Source organism: Notolabrus celidotus, chromosome 13 (genome assembly GCF_009762535.1).
Source record: "Notolabrus celidotus isolate fNotCel1 chromosome 13, fNotCel1.pri, whole genome shotgun sequence".
Classification (NCBI taxonomy): domain Eukaryota; kingdom Metazoa; phylum Chordata; class Actinopteri; order Labriformes; family Labridae; genus Notolabrus; species Notolabrus celidotus.
The window spans coordinates 16,133,800-16,150,560 of record NC_048284.1 but is presented as its reverse complement, the minus strand read 5'-3'; the positions used below and the strand labels follow the sequence as shown (position 1 = coordinate 16,150,560).

Below are 16,761 nucleotides of genomic sequence, written 5' to 3'. Positions count from 1 at the left end.
GCTAGCATCAAGGCTAACAACCGTCTAACAACTACTTAGCTAGCTAATAAAAATCTGAACTATAGCTTTCCCCTCACTTTGTAAGGGTAACACTTGTTTTGCTATAAACCCATCATTTAAAAGTCTAGAAGATAAATACAGAGGAGCTGAATATTTAAAATTTGACATGAAAAACACAAAAAGTCCTTAAGTTCAGCTGTCTTACTCCAGAGAAGACTATGTAGGTGAGCTCTGATCCTAATTCTGGAAATGTCCATACCCCAATTTGAGAGACAGTGCCCTCTGGTAGCGAGATATAACGAGTGTGCCAACCAACCCGTGTGACAACCAACCCCGTTCTCCCCTACTGTTACATTTGAAGGAACTGTAACCAAATAGGCCTACCCAAATAAATGAAACTGTAAATCATTATACAAGCCAGATTCTTACATTCATTCAATATGTTAATGAGAAAAAAATAAATGATCAAAATAATCTTATTTAGTGCTCACTACTTTCCTCTTTCACCTAATGCTGCAGCAAAATTGAAGCCAGCAGGTGAAGTTGTTTCACACAACATAAATCAAACTGCTATTGTAACCATCAGGATGTATGAGCCTGCATACAGTCATAGCAGCGTGGGTATTCCCATACAGGAGTCATCCATGTTCTCTGTGGGTTTGGGGCCCTGTCAGTTTTGTTTCTCTCAGCTAAAAATCAGCACAGCTGACATGCAGAGGATCGTCTGGTTTGGTCATGTCAGGATGTATCTTTGACTTTGACTCATAAGGCGTAACCTCTTGCTGATTAAGGGTGCTAGGAACTTTTAGCAGATACAGGGAAGTAAATAAACGCTGCACAAATAGGCCATACAGAGGGGAATATTAGTATAGTGGATAGCCCCTTACAGTCTATGGATAGCACTGATTTTTCACAGTGAGCAGCTTCAGGGTTGACATTCTGGCTGGGGCCTTCACATGTGGAGCTACAATGTTGTGGATTCCGCACACTGTGCTGTGGACCCTGTAATAACTACCATATTAACTGTAAAGTTAAAATCCTTATAACCCTTGCAATGGGGCATGTTGTAGTGGTTAGCACTGACACCTTGCAGCAAGAAGGTTCTGGCCTTCACGCATAGAGCTACAATTTTCTTCACTCTGCCACTGTTGTCTGGAGCATCCATTTGAGTCACCATATAACAAGTTAGCCTCACAAAACAGCATTTTACTGTAATGGATAGCACTGACCCCTTGTGGTAAGGGAGTACAGGGATTGCTCCTCAGTAAAGGCCGTCTCTGAAAGTGGATGTTCTGGATTATGCCCAGCACTGGCAAAATGTATCAATGGTGACAATCCACCACTATGAAAATGAACCGCAGGTATAATCGGACTTTGGCCCTCGGGGGTAGTGGGAGAAGGTGCACAATAACCAGGAAGGACCACAGCCTCAAAAACAACAATACAAGCTTTGGAGAGCCTCACAATGACTGCACTGAGGCTGGGGTTTAGTGAATCAAGAGTCATCACGTGCAGAAATCTTCAGCAAATTGACTATTGCTGTTGGATTCCAAGCATGAAGCCACTCCTGAACCAGAGAGGTCAGGAAAGTCTTACCTGGGATAAGGTTTTAAAGGACTGGAGTGTTGCTCAGTGGTCCAAAGTCCACTCTTCAGATTGCAACAGCAGATTGCATTTCATTTGGAAATCAAGGTCATATAGATTCTCCCTAGAGTCTCCTGAAGTCGGAAGCACAGAGTCTGAGGTGTGAAGATTCTGCAGAATATGATGATTTGGGGTGCCATGTCATCTCATGGTGTTGGTTCCACTGTGTTTTATGAAGTCAATAATCAAAGCTGCCGTCCACCAGAAGATTTTTACAGGTCTGGCCCACTTCAGATCATCTTGGGCTGTATGTGGCCTCTGAACTGAAATTAGTTTGACGCCCCTGCTCTAGAGAGTGATCATGGTGAGTACTGAATGCACAGTTTCGTTACTAATGAGACTATAGTTTTGACTGGAAGAAATGCTATTAGGCCATGCCACGAAATGGGTGCCTTTTGCTTGTTGTAACTCTTCAAATATGAACTTCATATTTTACCTTTTTTGAACACTGCACCCCATAACACATACATTTAACTATTCTAAATCTGCATTGGCCCATCTCAGGCAGCTTTATTTCAATTTTTACAAGGTTTCAAAGGGGACAATATTTGCATTTTTTTCAGTCCTGTTAACAAAACTCAGATTTCATTGAAATGACATGTTGAATATAATGTCAACAATTTTCTGTGTTTTGCCCCTCAAGGTGATGTTTATTTTTTTCCCAACATTGTTTTTATTGATTTTCAACAACTTTAGACATACATTTATAAACATTCATACACATATCTTCACATATATGTGCATAAAAACAATACAGAACACACAAACAAAAATCCCAGGTGCATTAAGTTAGGACATAGAGGACTAAACACATCTCACATCCACACATCTAAAAATAAAATAAAAGAATGATAAAAATAAATATATTTATAAATATATATTTATGTACATATACACACACACACACACACACACACACACACACACATTATATACATACACATGTACCCACATACACAAACAAATAAATAACATGAAAGATAGGTGATGTTTATTTAATAGAAATGGCTGTTTAGATTTTCAATTGAGTGATATTTGTGACCCAAAATTACTTTAAAGCTGCTGTGAGGAACTTTTGGTTTATATAAATTTTGGCGCCCCATTGTGGACAAAGTGAGACCTCTTATCTCTTGTTCTGTACATGCAAAGGTAGTGTTTTCAACAAAAACCTCACCTACTTTCCCTTAACAGCCAGATTTATCACTCAATGTGATTATTTGCCATGAAAACAGCCGAAAAAGGATGTTTCTAAAGCCAAATGTCACTCTTGGTCTGACACCTACCCTCTCAGAGTGGTTTAAGGCATTAAAGATGACAACAGAGAAGGTATCAGAGTTGTTGTTTATGGTTTTGTTTGCTTTTGAAGGTCACAAAAAGGCATCAATGTTGGTTTCAGTCTGTTTCGCAGCTGGTGAAAAACTCCTCACAGTGCCTTTAAATGAACTCAAATTGTATATCTTTTTAAATGCAAAGCCATTTTTTTCTTTTTGTGGAGACTCACACTTATTATTTTTTTCATTTGCCTATTTAATTAGTTTGTTTGTCAGATAAAAGTTGAACTAAACATAATTGAAAAATGTTGCTTTATTTTAATTTTTCAGAGGATCACTAAAATATTGGTCACTAAAAAATAAATCTTGATAGGAGTGAGCTCAGATTGAATCTTAAAACGCTTGCACTTTGTTTCTTCCGTGTTTCCCAGAGCTGTATACACCGCAGGTAGTCCTGTCGTGTTTCGCATCATGTTTTATGATGGCCCAGCCTCTTTCTCTTTCAGGGATGCAGGAGAGTTTGAGACGCAATGAGGGGAGACTAGCGCGGTGACGTCACTGCCGCTGCTGAGAGAGAGAGAGAGGCAGCGCGCGGGGCATCATCGCTCCCCATCCATTAGCTGTAGGCTAGCTAGCTAACTGTAGCTAACACCAGCTATGGTCCACAACCATTCTCTGTTTTTGGAAACAAACATGGCATGACCTGGCTAACGAAGAACACGCACTGGGACTATGGGGTCTGTTTGGATTTCAAACACTAACTGGAATGGTAATGATGCAACGAAGCGAGGTAAGAGGTCAGGAAGGTACCTAACGTTCTCCTTATAAATGTGCTCGTTAGCTTGTTTACAGGACCACCAGAGCCGCCGCAGTGAACGCCACAGCCCTGCAAGATTAGCTTTCTTACAGACTAATCCTCTTTTACAGTCGGTTTATGGCAAGTTATGACCAGGGGCTGTCACTGCGCTAGTCATAGCAGTGTTTTGGCACAGAGTCAAACAAACAAGGCTATGCTAGTCGCTGTGTTTCAGTGACCATCTATGATCAGGGGCGTCAAACTCATTTCAGTTCAGGGGACGCATATAGCCCAAGATGATCTGACCAGTAAAATCATAACATAATAACCTATAAATAATGACAACTAAAAATGTTTCTCTTTGTTTCAGCGCAAAAAAGTACAAGTACATTCTGTAAATTTTCACATGTAATGTTCTATCTTTGAACAAAAACAGCTGTTGTATTTTTTTTGCCATGATGAGTCTCATAGCGGGGCTGAATATTTTACTCTTTAAGCACTGAGACCTGCTGCGAACACACCAAACACACAGGTTACCCATTCACCTGACACAGAGTGTAATGTTCACATCACAAAAGAACAGAGATTATAATATTAAAGAAGGCAAAGTTGACTATTTTGGACCCCTCAGCTCCAGTAGGAACAGTTTGCATACTGGACAGTGTTGTATGCAGGGCTGCAGTGCTAGTGTTAGTAATAATAATAATAATAATATAATAATAATAATAATAATAATAATTTGATTCGTAGAGCACTTTTCAAAAACCAAGTTACAAAGTGCTTCACATGGGCAGCAAAATAAAACAGGCAGATCATAAAACACAAAAGTCAAGATAAAGAAATAAAACATATTTTAAAAGACATAAAATTCCCCTAAAATAACTCTAAAGGATTACAATTCTTTTTAAAATACATTTCTCAAGACGGTTAAAATAAAATTCAGTTAAAATCCAGGAAGGCTCTGCGATAAAAGTATGTTTTATGAAGGGATTTAAAAGAGTTCACTGACTCAGCAGACTGACTCAGTAGTTAGTGGATCCTCTTATAGTGCTCTAAAACATGGGTTTCCAAAGTGGGGGTCGAGACACAATTAGGGGGTCGTGAGATGTCCTCTAGAATGTTTCTTTTTTTAAGTTATCTCAAAATAGTACATTTTGCCCATTATAGTAAAAATATCTACAAAAATAGAAGGTTAACTTGAAATAAAACCTTGAAAATAGAGAATGTAGTGAGTTGTCTGCCTCTCTTTTTGTCAGATGAGTCCTAAGTTTAGGGTTAGTGAACAGTTATTTATCAAAAGCATCAGTAGCAGCAGGTTCATTCATGAAGGCACAGGAAACACAGCCACATGCTCATATAGGTAGGCACATTTTCTGCAGACCAGCTACAACAGCAACATTAAATCACTTTGAGGGACAGCGGGGGTTGCGGGCTGAAAAGTTTGGGAACCCCTGCTCTAAAAAATCATTATGAATCTCATCCGGATTATGCAAACAGCAAAGCATCTATTTTTTCACTTTCAGAAGAAAAGTCCTGGAAAAAAAGCGCCGTTCAGGTGTGCTCCGTCAGCAATATGATTGTATGCGACCCTCAGAGGACAAATTTGAAATAGTAGTTACTTTTATTGAAAAATTGCAGTTAGTATCTTCTCTGTAATTTTTTCACTCTACAAAGTCGTTCTGCGGGCCAGATTGGAACCTCTGGCGGGCCGGTTTTGGCCCACTGGCCACATGTTTGACACCCCTGTTCTATGTATTAGTTAGCGTCTTTTATGAGCCATGGAAACCTGAAGTATTGCTAACCTTTGAAACTTCTGAATGGCTCTACGTGTGGCTGCCACGCACAATTAGACCAAATCAGTTATCCCTTTCCATCAATTTGAATGCTCATTTGCGTGCATTGTACAGTGACTGCCAAAAGAGGAAATGGGTTTTAAAATGTGCTCCTTGTTTTCAGTAGGGGGCTCGCGTCACTGATGCCAGGTGCAGGCTGTAGCTGAGAGCACTCAGGATGAGTGGGGCTGGAGAGCACACAGACATCCTGTCAGTGGCAGACGTGGTCAGAGACAGATGGAAAGTGGTAAGCATCACAGAAAGCAGAAGAAATCAAAAAAATCATCCTGGATTACACGTTTTGTACTTTAAAAATGAGTTTAATCTTCCAACACTGTATTTTCAGACAAGGAAAATCGGTGGGGGTGGGTTTGGAGAGATCTACGAGGTTTTGGATCATTTGAGCCAGGCCACGGTTGCCCTAAAAGTGGAGTCAGCTCAGCAACCCAAACAGGTGCTGAAGATGGAGGTGGCTGTGCTGAAGAAGCTTCAGGGTGAGAGATGCTACGCTTTCCTCCAAGAATCTGAAAACACCCAGAGAGTAGCTGAGTGTCTCAACAGAATTTGTGTTGCCAAGTTTGTAACTCACAACATCATGATGCCTTCTATCATTTCAGTTTAAAGCAATAACTCACTTCTTTTTCTGGTAGATTTTACTAAAGACATTGCTTAATAACTTCACGGGGATTCACAGAAGGAAATTAAATTTGCACCAATCATTTTATTACCTTAAATTTGTTCCCTGATCAAGTGATATGACCTGTAACAAATGTCCACGTGCTATGAGTTAAGAAGATTTGATTTTGAATGACAATCTTATTGTATGCAAATTTATCTCACAGGCAAAGATCACGTGTGTCGTTTTGTGGGCTGTGGCCGCAATGACCGTTTCAACTATGTGGTGATGGAACTCCAGGTAGGATTTCGTCCAGTCATTGAGAATCAATATTTGTTTCTCTGCTGCAAAAAAACCCAACGAATTCCTGCATTATGAATGTGACATCCTTGCTCTCTTCAGGGGAGGAATCTGGCAGATCTACGCAGAACGATGACCCGCGCCACCTTCTCTGTTTCCACAACTTTGCGGCTCGGCAAGCAGATTTTGGAGGCCATTGAAAGCATCCATTCTGTAGGCTTTCTGCACCGTGACATTAAACCTGTAAGCTCACCTTAGACTCCTCACACATTGCATTTTTAGTTGTCATGGTACTGTGCTTACAGAACGATAGTATGATTAATAATGTTTGCATGTGTTAATCTGTTTTAAATTTGTAGTCTAACTTTGCGATGGGAAGACTAGCCAGTACCTGCAGATGCTGCTACATGCTTGATTTTGGCTTGGCCCGACAGTTTACCAACTCCAGCCAGGAAGTCCGTCCAGTAAGTACTCTGTAATGCTCTCTGTAAGAGGCTCGGCAATTTGACACAAAGTATTCTCACCAAATGGATCCCAACAAGAATTAAAATCAGATGCTGTATGTTTATAAATTATTTTATAGCTTTTATACAAATGCCTTAAGTTATGTCCGACACATTGTCTTGATGATGGTTTACAGTATGATATATAGCCTGTATAGACTTTGTTTAAAAGCAAATAGTTGTACATATTTCACATTAGTTCATTGGCTCACAACTTTTACATGACCCCTGTAATACCCTTGCAACAAATATGACCTTAAAGGGGGGACATTGTGCCCTGCTATACTTTAAGACAACATATATAACATTACATTGTTCGATATTCATACTAAAAGTTTCCAATCAATCAGTAAACATCTGTCAGAGCTCTGCAGGCAACTCTGATTTAAAGAGAAAGTACCTCAAATCTTCTGTTTAAGACACAAGCTAAATCCCAAAGGCTATAAGTTTTTCAAGTCATCCTTGTAGCCCCCAGTTGCAGTGCTCACTTGTGTCTTTGTCCCTCGCACCAGAGATGATCTGAGACATGAAAAGAAATGAAGAGAGGAAACAAGGAAATTAGTTTGAGGAGACATGAGAGATCCCTTTCTTCAGAACATCATGTGACGCCTGTTTGTAATGGTAGCGTCAGCTGATCAGAGTAGCTGCACATAACTGCAGTTTGTGTCTTTACACATGTGCACTGTAATAACTATACAGCAACAGTGTTGTGTCTAGGGATGCACCGATCCTACTTTTTAGGTCCCTACACCGATATCGATACCTGGGCTTTGGTATCTGCCGATACTGAGACAATCTGATCCTGGTATTGATTTAACAATCTCTATTCCTTAATGTGAGGATAGAATCATGTTTTGGCAACTTCACGCTTTTCTGATTTGATGGTGAACTGTACCTGGGTTCCAAGTGCTAAACCAAAGGCTGGAATCCCTTAATTTCAAGGATCCGGAACAATTAAATTCAATAACCTGTCCGTTTTTTCACACTAGGTTTCTTGCTTCTTTGCAGTCGGCTACAGCTGACATAAACTTCCTCCTTTGGGCTCCCATTATATTTTTCAGCTCGACTGCCATCCGTCGAAACGTTAGCGCGGCACATGTTGCAAGTTTCCGGCGGAGTTGTTAGCAAAAGAAGCGTGACATGCAGCTAAATTGCAGAGCCTCTGTAGTTATCCTCCATCATGCTCCACCGGGCAAAAATGCACAGACCGGCTGGCACTGATGACGTAACATGGCTGTTGTAAACACAGTAAAGCATAGAACTGAGATGAATAGATCTGCCATATGAATCGGCACTATATATCAGCCCCTTGTCATTGATATCTGATCTAGCTTTTTGAGTCCGATCTAGCCGATATCTGATACCAGGATTGGATCGGTGCATCCCTAGTTGTGTCTCAGTATGTTACCTGCATAACAGAAACCTGCCCATGACAAACATCCTGCGGTGTTTATTTTGTATCCTGCTCAGAACCATACTGACAGTGCTTAGGAAAATACATCATTATGAAATCACATTGATTGCATTTATAGTTCATTTTCTATGTGATTAAACTACAGTGCCCAATCAGTGAGCATGTCAGTCAGTGAAAACACTTCCGTGAAGGCTACTCACGTGAATCTCTGTGTATTGCTCCTCTTATTTCCCTCCTGTCTCCTCGATCCTCTCTGCTCCAAGCTTCAGAACACTCCTTAGCATGACAGGTCCCAAAGTACTTCCTGTTCGACTGAGAACCAAGGGGACATCATTACAAGGGCTTTGGGATCAAGGGAGAGGCTGAAGTCAGGGTTTTCACAGACACCAGGGTGGGATAAATAAGGGACTTTGAAGTGAGGATATTATGGGACCTTTAATGATCGTCATCCGACATTGACATGTGGAAATCTCTAAAGAGACTTTTGACTGGGATGCGTCTTTATGATTTCAACCCTGAATCCAGATGCTTTATTCATGGATACCTCTGTATATTAATTAGGACTTCAAAAATGTGTGATAATTATGTTTTGGTTACCCTGTCTACTGTACCATTTCTAAAATGACACCTTTATTCTCTTTCAGCCTCGTCCTGTAGCAGGCTTCAGAGGAACTGTGCGATACGCTTCAATTAATGCTCATAAGAACAAGGTGAGAGTGAACCAAAAACATATTCAGCTGTGTACTCTCTTCTGTATTAGTATGTATTTTTTCTTTTGTTCTAACCCTGTTAACCTTAAAATCACTCTCACTTCTGTATCTTATTTTGTAGGAAATGGGCCGTCATGACGACCTGTGGTCACTCTTTTACATGCTGGTTGAATTCATGGTTGGTCAGCTCCCTTGGAGGAAAATTAAAGACAAAGTATGTAACTCTATATATGATTTAGAGTAAGTCACAATATGTAAATTCACTCTAACTCTTATTCTCCCCTCTTCGTTTCAGGAACAAGTAGGAAATCTGAAAGAGACATATGACCATCGTCTCATGCTTAAACACCTTCCCTCAGAGTTCAGTATGTTCCTGGATCACATCCTGACCTTGGACTACTTCACTAAGCCTGACTATCAGGTTGGCCATTGAGTTTTTGGCTTCTTCCTTTTTTTTTGTTGCACACACTGTTTATTTATTTCCCTCTCCTGCTAAATGCTGATGCCTGTGCTTTTTGTGTGACAGCTCCTGATGTCAGTGTTTGAAAGCGCCATGAAGAGCCACAGTGTGCTGGAGAATGACGCGTACGACTGGGAGAAATGTGATTCAGAGGATATGCTGACCATCACTGCCGCAACAACCACTGCTCAGCAACTCACCCGTCTCACTCCAGCCTACTTAGGGTATTTGAACCTAAAGAAAGCTCCACCACTATTAATGCATAGATATATTTTTCTACTATTAATAGCTGTTGCTTGTTGTTGCTGTTCCCGATTCAGACTCCTTCCTTCACAGTCTGTTGGATATGTGTTCGAGTATATAGCAGCAGGTTTTTTTAGAACACAAATGTACGCAGTCAGAGATCTCTGACAAGTTGCTGTTGAAATGAGCTGCAGGGTGACCTTCCCCTCTACTCCACAGCATGGCCAACGCTTCAGTGCTGCCGGGCGAGCTGCAGAGGGAGAACACTGAGGATGTCCTGCAAGGGGAGCGCCTCAGTGACGCCGACAACTGCCCACCCATCCCCACACCGACCACCCTGGGCGGAGACGTATGGGAGGAGATGGACCGCAACCGAAACCATAAACACACCCAGCCGATGATCAGGAAGGTCAGGGGATGGTGTTTTTTTGTTCATTCTTAGTTCCACCACTGCTTCAATATTATTCTTATGTAACTGCATCTTTTCCCATGAAGGGAACTGTACAGTTAAGCTAAAAAAAATCCCCCCTAAGACTAATTTCTCTGCACTTGACTTCATGTAAAGATATAAATACAGCTTAAACTCTGACAGCCTGAGTTACATCATCCACTCCTCTAGGACCTAAAAAGTAGCCTTCTCCCTGCTTCCCTGACACTGAAAAGCTCCTGGGAGCAGTTTAAGCTGGAAATGATACAGACAGAAGTCCTTCTGATGTCTCTTTATTACCTAAAAAGAAAATAGACCATCAGAGACAACAGTGATTCCTCCTTTATGGTAATTTTGAGTGCCTGCTAGCCATGCCGCTGGGCCTTTCTACCTTTAACAGCAGGCTGCTGAAACAGCTGTTGTTTATTTTCTCCCTGGGAGAGATTGGCAAGCTTGGCATTTAAATCGAAGCAGGATGATGTTTTCGGTCAGACAGCACTTACTTCTACAAGATCAGCAAAGCAATAAAATAAACACCTTGGTCCACAGAGGTCACCATGACTGACGCTAAATGAAAGTTCCTCTCAGTAGTTTTAAGTAAAAAAAAAAATGGATGACGTGCTCCATGGGGTTAAGAGTTCAATTTTTAAATTTCAATCATTTTATTCCATCCTTTCTTCTCAAGGTGGTGAGTGAGGATGAACACAGTCAGAACCAGGGGAACCAGAGCCCCAACACTGGCTCTGTGCAGAGTTCTCCAAGACGGGTGCGTTCAGAGACTATGTTCTTAGATCGGGCTGCACCTCTGCTCCGAAGGATGAGACACAGTCAGAGTCTGGCGTTTGAAAAGAGACTCGCACCTGAACCCAAACCCACCATTGAGCGCTTCCTTGAGGCATAGTAAGTACAAATGAAATGATAGTAAATTCAGCTGTGATAGATTTTATTTTTTTCTCTAGATCGTAGAACCTCACCACATTGTCTTGTTTCAGCTTGGGCAAACAGCGTCCCATTCTTTCTCATGTTGGGGAGAAGTCTGGTTTGCTGTCCCCTTCTTGTAACGAGGAACACTCCGGGACAGCGACCCCTGACCCTGAGGAGGGTGCTGCGAGCAGTGGCTTTGTGGCTGTGAACCTCAGTCCTGTCCCTCAGGAGGGAGACTCTCAAGAGTGGGTGATGCTGGAGCTCGAGCAGGGAAGCGGCTCTGGAGCCACCAAGCCGCCTGGTCAGGACAAGCCTGGGGCACAGACGTCTGCTGAACCCGAGAACCAGTCCTCTGATCAACAGGATGGCCAGTCCACAGCAGTGCCGAGCAGTCCTGTCCTCTCGCAGATGGCCATGCCTGGCACGTGGTTACTGGGCCACAGAAGACTGCCAGGGATGCTGGGACAAATACCCTCGGTCATCATGGGAAGACCCCAGATGGAACAGGTTGGGGGGACCAAACATTTTCTTGTTTATAAACTAAAATCAGCACGGTCTACTTACTTCCTTGCTCTGGAGCTTTTGATCAATTAAAAAGGGTCTTTTTAGGTGCATGTCGACCAAGAGTTCCGGGGTCTTTTAGCCCCCAGAACTACTTTCCCCTGAACTAAAAGGTTCTTGTGCCCCCATTGTTGTCTGCGTTTCGACCGCAGGCTAAGGTCCCAGGTAGATTGTGCAAATCAGGCCAGTGACATATGGAGAAATAAAATTGTATTAAATAATATTTGGAAATCTTATTAAAAATGAAACTAGTATGCATTCCCAGGAACTCCCTCTGTGTTTCAACAACTTTCAACTCCACAAACACCGTTACGTTCCACCCAAAGTCCCAGGACCTTTGAAAAGTACTACCCCCAAAGCAGGGGCATTTCAGGGGGGAGATTAACTACCCCTGAACTAAATTTAGACCCTGGTTCCTCCGTTCGAAACGCACGTAGTTCTGGGGTAAAGTTCCTGCGGTGGAAAAACGCCTTTTGGTCAAACTGATTAAAAAACCTAAAATTATTTAATAAGAACATAAAAATATATAATTATACAGTACATAATATTAAAATACACTATCCACTGATCTGTTGAACCTAATGTAATCAAAACACATCCTCTTGAAAAAATGTTACTGAAACACAGATCTATCCTGAAGAACAGCAGCATAGATGTGTGAACAGTTGCTACTATAACTGTGTATGTCAGATAATGACAGATTTGTTTGGAGCTTAAGCATTCAGACAAGCTCATGATTGATGCATTTTCACAAGAACACAATAAGATGGAAGTTTTCTTCGGACTTATTTCCTCCTCATAATTCTTTATCTCCTCTCAGAGTTCCAGCCTTGGGTCTCCCGTACAGGAAAAGAGTGAAGCGATACCACTGGAGGCACCGTCTGTTAAACCTGACATACTACCGGAAGAAACTTTAAAGGATGGAGAGAGGTTGGAGTTAGGGAAAGTGCCAAGTCTAGCCAAAGGTCCCTCTGCTCACCTAACAAACGACAGAGACCCAGAGAGTGATTCTGGCCTGCCCGATCGATCCTCCGAGCCCAATCAGCAGCCTCAAGCTGACGCAGCAGGAGGTGCAGTGGAGAGCACTGTCACCGTTTCCTCATCCCCACCTCCAGCTCTGCTCAGGAGGAGAGACTCCCCCCTGTCCCCAAGACTGAGTCGCATCCCAGTAAGAGACCCCACCGGCCCCCTGGACTCTCCAAGCAGGGACCCCAACATGGAGAGGCGTCATCGTTGGAGCAGCCCGGTCCCTGGCTCCCCTACCCACTCCCCTTCTCCCTCACTGTCCTGTGACAACCTGCCCTGTGCTTTACCCAGAGACAGGCTCTGCTCTGAGCGGGGCTCCAGGTCTGACTGTGGGGGAGAAGACCCCCTCTCTCTGTCCTCATCATCAGGTAGTAGAAGTAAGATTCCACGCCCTGTGAGCGCCACCTTTGTACCGGAGCAACTCACGAGCAGGTTTCTACCCCGACCACCTCCAGGGAAACCGCCCATCCGTTCCTGTGTGGACAACAGGTATGACATTTAAACGTTTCCAAGATGTTGCTCTGGCTTTCTGAGAGTTTAACACAACAATTTCCTTCTTTTAATCCACAGTAAATATTAAGTGCTTTAATTCTTCATGGTGTGTCCAGACAAAGATGACAACAAAAATGTCTACTTCAAGTTGCATGCTTGTACACTGCAGCTAGAATATTTCACAAGGATTTCACTATTGATGAATAATATGGAGGCTGCAGCCTCTGGTGCTGAAAAACGCTGAGGCAGCAGTGCAAAATTCCACATTTCCTTATTCCAAAAAAAAATCCTTTTTTGATTACAGTAAAGCTTAGAGTTATGCATTAATTAGGGATGTGGCAGATTTGATGTACAGATGGGAGCAGAGCAGACATTTGATAGGCGGCAAGGTACCTCTTTGTCACTTCTTAATATTTGAATAACAGTTTAACAATGAAACATTTAATAGTTCATTTGACTTTTACCTCATCTTTAAAATGTATTTTTTAAATTGTTTTTACTAGCCCCTGGTTTTTACCATAGACCGTATAAAATATGGACGTAGTATTTGTGACGTCACCCATCTGTTCCTGAGCGCTGTTTTGAAGCCAATCGACGGCGTCAGCCATATTGGAAATGCGGAACTCAACCAGGCAGAGACTGTTTCCGAAACCGCCTACTATACTAGCAGTACGTACTGATTTGGCCAAAATTCAGCATGTAGTAAGTAGTATGTGAACAAGAGCAAAATCTGCAGTATGCCAAAACTCCCCGGATGTCTACTGATTCAGGAAAATTTCACAGTATGCATCGGACCAGTCTGCCTAGCGTACTGTTTCCCACAATGCACAGCGCTCGTTACGCTTTTTATTTTTCCTTCTTTCTTCACGGGAGGAAATCCATTTCTGGGTGCTGTGAAGGTTATTAAATTCCATATAAACCACTTCCTAACTTTTTAAATCATAAGTGATGCTAAAGAAGCAGTTTCTCTATCAGCTTGGCCGTTGTTTACTTCCGCTTTCCGAAACCGGAAATCTAGTGACGTCTGGCCCAGCGTACTGCAACACAGATCGAACAGAACAGTCATACTACAGACTAAATTCAAACGCAGTATGTAGTAGGCAGTACCTACTGAATACTACATTAGTAAGTAGTATGTAGCGGGTGGTTTCAGAAACAGCCAGAGTGTGACGTAAAGGAGCGGAGTTTGAGCCTCCTAGAAAACAGCTATGTTTTCCCGCCTGTCAGTCATGTCCTTATTTGGGCAAAAACTCATAATCTTAATATCTTCTGAACCGTCGCATTAGAAAAAAAATCACCCCCCGCACAGTGTGTGCTGATAGAGAAATTAGCTACGTAGAGCCAAGACGTCTTTTGAACCAGGCTGTAAACATGTTTATTAATGCTGCAAAGATCGTCTTTTTTGAATTGGTGTCGAGGTGGTTTCTGGTGTTTCTGCAGCCAGCCCAAAGTGGATCCTCGATGAATTGCAGTTTATAACACTTCTGCATGGGCGTCATAGTTTGAGACCGGAGGTTGATACAAAACAAATTCCATATAATGTAAGAATGAATAAGTGCAAATTGCCGGTGGCTCTGTGAGATTCAGAGCTGGAGAAGAAGGCAGACTTCTGTAGCGCCTAAGAGTTCAATAATCGACAAAAAACAGTGGAGAAATCTTTTGCAGTTTGTGAATCATAGAGCTCACCTGGTGATATATTTGTCCTCAGTTTCTGATCCACAGTGATCTGATCACATCAGAACATTTCAGTCCTGGTTACTTTGACCTAACTTAAAATAACTTGTGCTTAATGTGTCAGAAAATGATTTTTGATTCAGTTTTAATGAAGTAAATATTGTTGAATATAACTGTTACTCTAATTCTTCTGGCAAATACCTTACATTTCCTAGAACTGCATTACAATAAAGCAGCTGTGTGAATTATTTATATGTGAAGCAGTAGGAGATGTTTTGATTGTGTGAGCAGTGACTTATTAAAGCTATTCTTAAAGAATGAACAGTGAGGCTGTGTGTGAGAAAGTAAATTATAAATAGTAAACCCTTGACTGGAGGACAGCAATTTAAATCCAGTGTGAAGATGACAAACACTACCTCCAATAATGATATCTGCAAGACATTATACTGAAGTCTACATGGCCGTTGGACTCCTAAAGAAAGATTTTGGGGGTATAGAGTGAATGGTAATTATCTCACTTTTGTTATTCTCTCCAGAAGACGGCGGTTAAGAGTGCGAGCCAGCAGCACCAGCGACGCAGACTTCCTCGCCAGTCTGACGCAGTTGATGCAGGACCGCAGCGGGATGCTCTTCAGCCCTCCTCCTCGGCCTCGCGGCTCCTCCTCCCTGCAGCGCTCCCTAAGCTCCTCTCCCTCCCGACAAGAGCTGCGTGAGGGCGGGGCACTACAGGGACGCAGCCGCTCTCCATCCAGCTTCTCTGGCTCCCCTCCCGCCCGGCACGCTCACCCACAAGAACGGTCCGGAGGGCATAGTCAGTGGGGCCACTGCTCCAGGGGACGGGGTCTGATCCACGAGGGGAAAGGCTCGGGAAAAGTGAATCGATGACTGTGTTTGACACAAGTGACTGATCTGGATGGTGCAACTGTAGCCAGAAACTGATTGAAATCAAGTCCCTGGTAGCATGTGTAAATATGGTATTTACTCAAGGGAATGTACTGTATGTAATGTAAAATGTATGATAAATTGTATGTATTTATTTATTTATTTGTTGGATGTCTCAGAATACTTGACGATGTGGCTCGATGCGTTCAGATGAAAGAAAAAAGGTTGAGATCGCCTGAAGATTGCCAACTCTTTACCTCTCATTTCACTCCTCTCTTAATGCTCCATGTAGGCCTAATATGAGACCAAAAAGATTATCTATCTTTAATACTTGAGGGATGTAAAAAAAAAAAAGATGCTAATTGTAGATATGTTCCATTAGAGAAATGGTCCACACTAATAGACACCATGTACTCACCGTAAGGACACTAATATTAGATAACACAAGCAGTATACCAACATCAGCGTTCATGTACAGAAGCAGGGCATGCAGCCCCACTGACCTTACTCCTGAAGAAACACTTAGCTAAATGACTCGATGTAACAATGAATTGCTCATTCTTGCATTTCAGTGTAGTAGTGCTTTTACTTTGCTAGGAAATATTTGTCATGCAAAAGGCGACGCGTATTAGAATGTACATGTAAGTGCACTCATCTTTCAGTATTGTAAAAGTGCATGAGAATCATTGCTTTTTTGTTTTTATATTTATTTGTACAATCTGCTAAGACATCTGTATTTTTATTGAGCTGCTTCTGATCAAAATACATCATAATGTAGACCAGCAACAATGGGCTTTATTTGTTTCTTGCATCAAGTAAGGGAGTAAGAAAGTGATATCATGACTGAATTGACTTTGCATTTTATTCTCCATACAACCAAAATATTATGACCATGATTAAATTAAACAAGCTCCAGATTTTAAAAGTATTGTGTTTTAATGCTCTGTTCATTTACAGTACATTACCCAACTTAGGTGTGTTTAACC

At 42.0% G+C, this 16,761-nt stretch overlaps 1 protein-coding gene across 3 annotated transcripts; it reads left to right on the top strand.

Annotated features, from left to right (window-relative positions):
* Window positions 1–3,443: 3,443 nt before the first annotated feature.
* Window positions 3,444–16,703, top strand: ttbk2b (tau tubulin kinase 2b). 3 transcript variants are annotated; one of them, XM_034699387.1, is made up of 15 exons: window positions 3,444–3,705; window positions 5,668–5,790; window positions 5,890–6,037; window positions 6,386–6,459; window positions 6,562–6,702; window positions 6,819–6,923; window positions 9,021–9,086; window positions 9,208–9,300; window positions 9,382–9,507; window positions 9,613–9,770; window positions 10,009–10,198; window positions 10,902–11,116; window positions 11,209–11,647; window positions 12,522–13,216; window positions 15,430–16,703. In XM_034699387.1, exons 2-15 carry the CDS (start codon window positions 5,722–5,724, stop codon window positions 15,776–15,778), a joined length of 2,868 nt encoding a protein of 955 aa, XP_034555278.1. In that variant the 5' UTR covers window positions 3,444–3,705; window positions 5,668–5,721; the 3' UTR covers window positions 15,779–16,703. The 3 variants fall into 3 exon arrangements, with proteins under 3 accessions (XP_034555278.1, XP_034555279.1, XP_034555280.1); XM_034699388.1 differs by having other exon boundaries at window positions 5,671–5,790; window positions 15,430–16,212; XM_034699389.1 differs by having other exon boundaries at window positions 3,486–3,705; window positions 15,433–16,212.
* Window positions 16,704–16,761: the final 58 nt, after the last annotated feature.

What these genes read in the sequence shown, in the direction of transcription:
- ttbk2b (XM_034699387.1), top strand. Translation starts at nt 5,722, where the DNA reads ATGAGTGGGGCTGGAGAGCACACAGACATCCTGTCAGTGGCAGACGTG. An exon ending in ATGTGGTGATGGAACTCCAG is followed by an intron (nt 6,460 to 6,561) that starts GTAGGATTTCGT and finishes TGCTCTCTTCAG; the next exon opens with GGGAGGAATCTGGCAGATCT. An exon ending in TGCACCGTGACATTAAACCT is followed by an intron (nt 6,703 to 6,818) that starts GTAAGCTCACCT and finishes TTAAATTTGTAG; the next exon opens with TCTAACTTTGCGATGGGAAG.